Genomic DNA, 8,422 nt, shown 5'->3' with positions numbered 1-8,422 from the left:
CGTTCTCATGAGTTCATGAGTCTTTCGAGTATCTGCTTGAGAGGTACTTGGGAGCCTTCCAAGTACCAGAGAACAAATGGAGATTTTTCACCGTCTGTAATCCCTAGTGTTTTGAGCAACTCAAAAGTTGGACAATTGAAAACAATGTGGATAATCTGCATCTTTTCTATTTGTTTGTTCATCGAGAAAACAACGGTGGAACGAAAAATGTGCCAGATAGAAAACCCAAATGAGTTACAAAGGTGATAGGTGAAGAGGGGATGGGGATGGTGGTGAGGTTGGGGTTGGGGTTGGGGTTGGGTAAAGGTGGAGATATTAACTTCAAGGCATTTGTTTCTCACTTTGACTGGTGAAAAAGGCCCTTCTAAAAAAAAATTCCCAATATGAAAGCAACCATATTAGTTTGTAGGGATTTTGGGTACTTTTGCAAAATCAGATGCTGGTCTAAGAAACCATCACTATGGTGGGTAGCAACATAATAGTGACTGTATATTAAAAGCTAATACCTTGTGGAGATTTTTATGCGTATGTTATTATTCTCCGTTGATGTACACTTCATCTGAACCATGGTGAATGTCAACATTGATGGTAGTAATGTAGCCACTTTATAGAGGCATACTTGTGCTAAATGCTTTGGTGATTGCAAGATGTGTTACTCACATGTCATGATTTTTATTACTATGGTTGATATTATTGACGTTTGATTACAGTCCGGAAGGTAAACCTGTCCTAGAAGATCAGCTTTCAGATATTGCAGCTAACTTGCTTGCTGCCTATGACTCTGGTGAGCTCAATTGTGCGCTTGAAGAAGGTCACGTTGGATGGCAGAAGTGGGTCAAGAGCTTTGGTAAAACCCTGAAACGCAAGGTTAGTGCTGAAGATAATTGACACTTCTTTCCCTGTATTTAAGGTAGGAGCATAAACTAAACCATTCTTATTAAGCCCTTCTTTAAGCCCCTTTTTTTTTGTTTTTTGGGGTGGGGGAGGGGTGAAGCAATGTATTTTGGAATAGTATTTTTTTCGGAGAATGTGGTTAAAAATAAGTAAATAAAATTCAGTTGACATGTAAAATTATTTTTGGCGAACGTATGGTCGAAAATTAATTTTGAAAAAAATGAGATTATGACAAAATGGGGCTCAAACAAGGGCTAAATAATTGTTAAATCGTTAGCTCTGCATGAAAAAATATGCTTTTTTTACTACTGCTTCCAAGTGCATGATAACCCCAAGGGGTTGTGGATTTTTCTTCTATCAATTGGGGCTCTACCATCACCATCCTTAAGGGAATGGTATAAGGGTTTGTGATTTCTTCTCTTATTACAGGACTCTTACCTAGCCTACTGTTAGATTTTGGTTTCAAATTGTTTCTATTTCGATTCCAGGGGAAATCTCTCTTCATGCCTCTTCGAGTGTTGCTGACAGGAAAGCTCCATGGACCTGATATGGGAGCTGGGGTGCTTCTGCTCTATAAAGCTGGACGATCGGGCATTGTAGCACCCCAAACTGGATTTGTTACATTAGATGAGAGGTTTAAAATTCTCAGGGAAGTTGAATGGCAATCCTTCAACAAGGATAATCCTATTATGGAGTCAACTGTGGCCACGTCTTGAAATTACCCTGTCGATGGTGCTCTCCCTCTCTCTTGTTTTTCTCCTTGTTTAACTGGTACAAGAGATGATATCAATTNTTCTCATAATAAAAGTTTACTATTTTTTTTTTTTTTTTTTTTTTTTTTTTTTTTTTTTTTTTTTTTTGCGGAAGCAGTTTGCCCAATTCCACAGTGATAGTTTATCCAGTGTTTTGAAAAGAATAAATGGGTATTTGGTGATTTCTTAACTTAAATATAAGCCAGTGGACCACTGCAGGCTTGTTATTTCTTTCCCACTTAATGCAGTTGTCCTTTATTGAGCAATTCTATGAAACTCTCCGCTTGTCGAGATAAGTTATTTGATCTCGGCTGCTTTCGAAGATTCGTGTGGTTTCAAACATGACGTTATTATATGATCGCTGGTCGTGATATGAATGTATAGATATAATATTTACCATATTGGTTTTATCATTTAAGGTCACATCATATGGTGATCTCCGTTGGAGAAAAATAAAATCTCTTTCAAACATAAATCTCCGTCACGCTGGTGATGGTGTCTCGCATAACCGATAAGTTCGGTCCTTGAGTCTCAGAGTGATTGATCAATAAATGCTAAATAGGTATATCATTTAGGCTATCACCATCAGAAGTTAGGTCCCTAATTTTCAAGAACTTCAAAGATTGATTAAAACTCAATTTTATTTTATAGATTATAAAGTAAATAAGAAATATGAGAGAGAAGATAAGTAGAAAAGTATAAATTTTATTAACTCGCTCCTAAAATAATCTCTACACTTAAATTTATAATGCTTATTTTTTCTTGCCGCGTCAGTTAGATAGAGTCGCTCTAGTGTTGCATTGGAGAGGAACTTTTGTAAATATTGTCTATTTTTGCTTATGTTGTACTTATTTTCAATTCACTTTAGCATCGTTATAGTCGGTCTAAAGTTTGGTTTGATAAAATCCTTCGAAGACATACTATTGAACTCCATCAACAACAATAAATTGCGCATAGAGAGCTGAGAGAAATGCGGGGGTCCAAGTAAGATGATCCAAGGAGATAATCGACGGCCTCTGTATCGTGGCTACAATTGTGTTATAAAAGGATGGGTACCTTAAGAACTTTTTTCCTTGGAAGGTACTCGTTCTTAAGGTAACTTTCAGCTATGTTCATATTCGAGACAATGTCATCATGAGATGTTCAAGTTTGGATATATACTACAGCGTCAAAGAGAACCCAAACTCAACTAGACTACTTTATATGGGCCCGAAAGCTCTACTAAGAATCTTGTAGGTCGATCGTTGGTTAGTGAACTTTTTATCCGACTCAATTGTTTTATCCTTTTTTCTCAGAGAAAAATAGGCTTGACAAATATTCCAAATTGACTTTATTGCCTTCATACAGGAGAAAACATATTATTATCCATGAGAATAAGAATATTTACCAAAAAGCAATTTATTTTGGTGGAAATCAATTGACGAGTTGCAATGGGAACTCCCACCATCGTCTTGAGTCAAATTTTGTGGCATTGGACCTACGAGGCAAGAATTTTATGCTCGAAGATGGCACTTTTTCTACATAAAATCAATTATTACAACTTCAACTTGTACATTGACAATAATTGTTATATTCCAATATTTGGTTAGTCTTGGTAAAAGAAAAGTGGCGCCAACCACACGAGACTAAATGGGTTAGTGGTAACGTGCCAAAAATATTACTGACATTTTCAATTTTTTAGTCTAACCATGTTGCATTGGATTTACATTGGCAACTTCAATCATGAAAATAATAATGATATTTATCGTCATTAGTCGATAGTAAGGTTCTTGATTTATTTTTTTCAATGGAATTGTGACGCCTTCTTTTTTTTTTTTTTTTTTGATATCTAGGTATCCCAACGTACACTAGACTAAATCCTGGACTCCCAAGACTCTTGCCCCTAGAACCTTGGAGGTAAATCGCGGGTTATGCCTCAACTGGATCACAGGTTCCCCTCACTGCCTGTACACTTCTGCGCACAAGAGATCCTACTCTAAAGTGATTGCTCCATACCAAATAAATCTGGCCGCAGGTTCCCACCAGGATTGTGATGCTTTTAATATATTGGAGAGCAAGTCAGTGTGTTTATTATTAATTAAAATAATAATTAAATCATAGATTATTGTAGATAAGTGCGAAAATAACACAAGATCCAAGTAAACAAAAAATGAAATAAAGCAAGAAAAGTATGGTTCACATAAATGGTCTTTTTAAAAAATAATATTTAGTTGAATGAATGGTAAATGATAATATATTATCTTGTTATTTAATATTGTAAGTCATTGTTGGTTGTATTAGACTTGTATCTTGGCATTTCCCTTTCCCTTTTCGTTTTTAATATGTGAATTGTTTGTAATCATTTTAAAATATAAATGGACAGAAATAATAGATAAGTGAATAATACTTGCAAATTTTATTAAACGAATGAATAAAAAATGATTTTATCAAACGTGTTTATAATCTAAACCATTGCCAAACAAGAGCACAAACCTCTTTATCTTGATTACAATTAAAAAAAAAAAAAACAAATTAGCTTGAAAAAATAACATAGAATTCCGTGAACAATGTTTTCAGGAAACAAAATATATTTTTATTAATAATGTTATTCATAGTCAATAACTATAGTAGTCATTCTATATAACATCCCATGTATAATGATTTTAGTAATTTTTTTTTAAAGGAAACAATCAAATTAATTTTCATATAAATAATGAAATAATCACAAATAAGATGTCATATAGTGCGACAACTGTAGTCGCCAATTATGAATAACCTTCATTTGCTGGCAATGGAAATTTAGCAAAATTCCAGTTAAGTAGATGAACTTTAATTTTTCTCATTTGAGTAGTTGAACTTCAGTTTTGTGTTAAAATTCACTATTATCATATATAATGACATATATCGTCTTCCAAATTGATAAAAATTAATTAGTACTCATCTATAACTGGTCTTTTACGAAAGAATAATAAGTAGTTTCATCATGAAAACAACGATTACATTAGTGTCTTCTGATTACATAATTAAAAGATGTGCCATGTGAATTAGCGATAAGTTGACATGCGATGATTAGTGAAAAATTTGTAGCAATATAGCCGTCAATTAACAATTTTAATCAATTATAGAGATTGCATGTGTGGTGAAATTTAAAATGAAATCAGATTTAAAAATTCAATTGAAATTAAGCACCTATTGAGGTTAAAATCTTAATTTTTATTCAAATCAAAGTTCAACAACGTATTATAAGATTTATAACTTTTTAAACATCTTTTTAATTATTTTTTTTATCAAATTTTATTTTAAAAAAAATAGTTTTAATCTTCATCAAACATGGACCAAATTAAAATTTGAAAAATCATTAATCCAAACAAACATGTGAGCTAAATTAAAGTTTGAAAAATCATCAATCCAATCAAACATGTGAACTAAATTAAAATTTGACGAGTCAAGTGCGAATTTTCATTTACCATTATCTGCAAATTATACCAGTAAAAGCATAGTTAATTGTTCCAATGGTCACCGAACTTAGGTCCATATTTTTGATTGGTCACTGAAATTTAAAATGTCGAGTTTTAGTCACTGAACTTAGGTCTATATTTTTGATTGCTCACTGAACTTAGGTTCATATCTTCGATTACTCATTGAAGTTTAAAATATCGAGTTTTGACCACTGAACTTTGGAATATGTTGGATAGTACTCACTAGTTTAACTGTTGAACTTTGAAAAATATCGAGTTTACTGTGAGTAATGTACAGCATTTTTCAAAATTCAGTGAATAATGTATAATATTTTTCAAAATTCAGTAGTCAAAACTTGATATTTTAAATTTCAGTGACCAATCAAAAATATGTACCTAAGTTCAATGACCATTGTAACAATTAACTCGCAAAAGCATATTAATTTTTGTTACATGACATTGACGATGTTCTTATTTTATTGCACTGAAGAAGACTGACGAATTTGAATGTAATATTGCAAGTCAAGTCCATAACTGAACACATTCCGCGAAACCTCGTAGAGTCCAAAATGGAGAATAAGCAAGAAGCCCTATAAATCCAGACTATAGCTACCATTTCCAACCATCAGCTTTTTCATCTTCATCTTCCTCATCGATTGGCCTGAATTAAAGGGAAGGGATCATAATCTACAATTAGAATGGACGTCAAACAACAATCGATGATTCAAGAATCACAAAAACCGTCCACCAAAAACCATGATTCGTCCTCAGATGTCCTTCCTCTACCTCTGTACCTCGCTAACGGAGTCTTTTTCACCATCTTTTTCTCCGCCGTCTACTATCTACTCCTCCGATGGCGTGAAAAGATCCGAAACTCTGCCCCTCTACACGTCCTTACCCTCTCTGAAATGAGTGCTTTAGTTGCCTTTCTTGTCTCCTTCATTTATCTCCTAGGCTTCTTCGGCATCAGCTTTGTGCAGTCGTTGATTATTCCCCGTGCTACCCATGACATTTTGGATGAATTAGAGGAGATTGATCAGTTGATGAACAAGGAGGATTCCCGTGCCGCTCCCTGTGCTGCCGCTCCAACCCCATCTGATTGCCAAGTTGCTTCTCCCAAACCTAAATCCAAACTAGACAGGATTGATGCTGCTGATCAACTGCCGGCCCCGGCGCTCACCCTCTCGGAGGTGGACGAGGAGATTATCAAGTCTGTGGTGGAGGGCAAGACCCCTTCTTATTCTCTCGAATCCAAGCTTGGTGATACTCTCCGTGCCGCTGCTATTCGCCGTGAGGCTTTACAGAGGATCTGTGGAAAGTCCCTCGCAGGGCTTCCCTTGGAGGGCTTCGATTACGACGCCATACTAGGTCAGTGCTGCGAGATGCCTGTGGGTTACGTTCAGATTCCGGTGGGCATCGCTGGGCCTCTGTTGCTCGATGGCAGAGAATTCTCGGTTCCCATGGCTACCACGGAGGGCTGCCTGGTTGCCAGCACCAACAGGGGATGCAAGGCCATCTATGTCTCTGGCGGGGCATCTAGTGTGGTCTTTAGGGACGCGATGACCAGGGCTCCCGTTGTCAGGTTCGGCACTGCCAAGCGCGCTGCTGATTTGAAGTTTTTCCTCGAGGACCCTCTCAATTTCGAGGCCTTGTCGCTTGTTTTCAACAGTTCCAGCCGATTTGCCAGGCTTCAGACCATCAAGTGTGCGATTGCTGGCAAGAATCTCTACATCAGGTTCTCCTGCAGTACAGGGGATGCAATGGGCATGAACATGGTCTCTAAGGGTGTGCAGAATGTGATGGACTTCCTTCACAAGGAATTTCCGGACATGGATGTTATTGGCATCTCTGGTAATCAGACATTCACTTTCCTCCTCTTTTGTTCTCTCTTCAACAGTTTCTAGTATTCTCAAGTTAAACAAGCTTATAAAATTTGTTGACATGCTAAATTCATTATATTGTGCATTTCAGGAAACTACTGTTCAGACAAGAAACCGGCTGCTGTGAATTGGATTGAAGGTCGGGGTAAATCAGTTGTTTGTGAGGCTATCATCAAGGAAGATGTGGTGAAGAAGGTCCTCAAGACTGATGTCGAGTCGTTGGTGGAGCTCAACATGCTCAAGAACCTTACTGGTTCTGCTATGGCTGGAGCTCTGGGTGGCTTCAACGCCCATGCCAGCAATATTGTCTCTGCTATATATATTGCCACTGGCCAAGATCCTGCACAAAATATTGAGAGTTCTCACTGCATCACCATGATGGAACCTGTCAACGATGGAAAGGACCTTCACATCTCTGTAACTATGCCTTCTATTGAGGTAAATTTCATTACCGAATCATTTTTCAAGAAGATGGTTGCCTTGGGTGCAAGTAACAACTTAAAAAAAAAAAAAAAAAAAACGGAGATCTGTGGCTAATTTTGCTGTTGTTGGGTTCTTTCAGGTTGGTACAGTCGGAGGTGGGACACAACTGGCCTCTCAGTCAGCTTGCTTGAATCTTCTTGGAGTGAAGGGAGCTAGTAAGGAAGCTCCAGGATCAAACTCAAGGCAGTTAGCTACCATTGTAGCTGGGGCCGTTCTTGCTGGAGAGCTTTCTCTCATGTCAGCAATTGCTGCTGGCCAACTCGTCAAGAGCCATATGAAGTACAACAGGTCCAATAAGGACGTGTCCAAGGCTTCGTCTTGAGGTTCCTATCCCCGAATAAGTCGTAGTAGATGACTGGAGCAGACTGGTGCATATATTGTCATCAAAACAGTGAACCTTCTAACCAAGCCAGGGAGACAATTGTTCTTATTTTACACATTTACGTTCTTCATGAATTCTCGTTAGAGGGTAAAACAAAATTGTGAGAGATTGGATTAGTCTTTCTTTGTTTATTAGTTATTCTTTTGTATCCTTTTGTATTCACATTTTTCTATTTCATCAGAATTTCGAAGGATTGAAATTTCAAACAAATTCTAGACATCATTTTCCTATGTCATATGAGAGTTACAAGAACAAATACTTTACATAAGAGAATTTTAAGAATGATACTTCTTGGTCCAAATTTGACTGAATGCAAATGAACTCTGCACTACACAGAGCTTTAAAGTTTGGTTACAGACTTATGGTATACGAGGATGGTGGCCAATTGCAGTCCCATAAGTAGTTTTGAATGAGAATATAAATTTGTTATATTCTGGTAAAAAAGGAAAATTAATATTTAATAAAGCAACTGCTAAAAATAATTCCTATCCTTCTTCTAATCTCGTTTTGTCCAAAATTGTTCAAAAATTGGTAGGAGCCAAATTACTCACGCTACACTGGGAAAACTGAGTCTAAAGATAAGAATTTTGAAAA

General features: G+C 36.6%; 2 protein-coding genes across 2 annotated transcripts in view; both read left to right on the top strand.

The window, feature by feature from the left end:
• Positions 1-1,683, top strand: part of LOC111410513 (glutamate--tRNA ligase, chloroplastic/mitochondrial) — an 8,684-nt gene extending 7,001 nt beyond the window's left edge. The window contains exons 11-12 of the mRNA XM_023040881.1: positions 711-867; positions 1,383-1,683. Coding sequence (XP_022896649.1) covers positions 711-867; positions 1,383-1,610 — 385 coding nt within the window. The 3' untranslated portion in view covers positions 1,611-1,683. The remainder of the gene's footprint in view (positions 1-710; positions 868-1,382) is intronic.
• Positions 1,684-5,654: 3,971 nt separating this feature from the next.
• LOC111410512 (3-hydroxy-3-methylglutaryl-coenzyme A reductase-like) lies at positions 5,655-8,060 on the top strand. Its single transcript, XM_023040880.1, has 3 exons — positions 5,655-6,934; positions 7,055-7,401; positions 7,526-8,060. The coding sequence occupies exons 1-3, from the start codon at positions 5,782-5,784 to the stop codon at positions 7,766-7,768; spliced, it is 1,743 nt and encodes a 580-aa protein (XP_022896648.1). The 5' UTR covers positions 5,655-5,781; the 3' UTR covers positions 7,769-8,060.
• Positions 8,061-8,422: the final 362 nt, after the last annotated feature.

This window comes from Olea europaea, chromosome 15, assembly GCF_002742605.1.
Source record: "Olea europaea var. sylvestris chromosome 15, O_europaea_v1, whole genome shotgun sequence".
In the NCBI taxonomy this organism is placed as follows: Eukaryota; Viridiplantae; Streptophyta; class Magnoliopsida; order Lamiales; family Oleaceae; genus Olea; species Olea europaea.
Note: the sequence above shows the minus strand (reverse complement) of the source record. Positions and strands in the feature narration are given on the sequence as shown.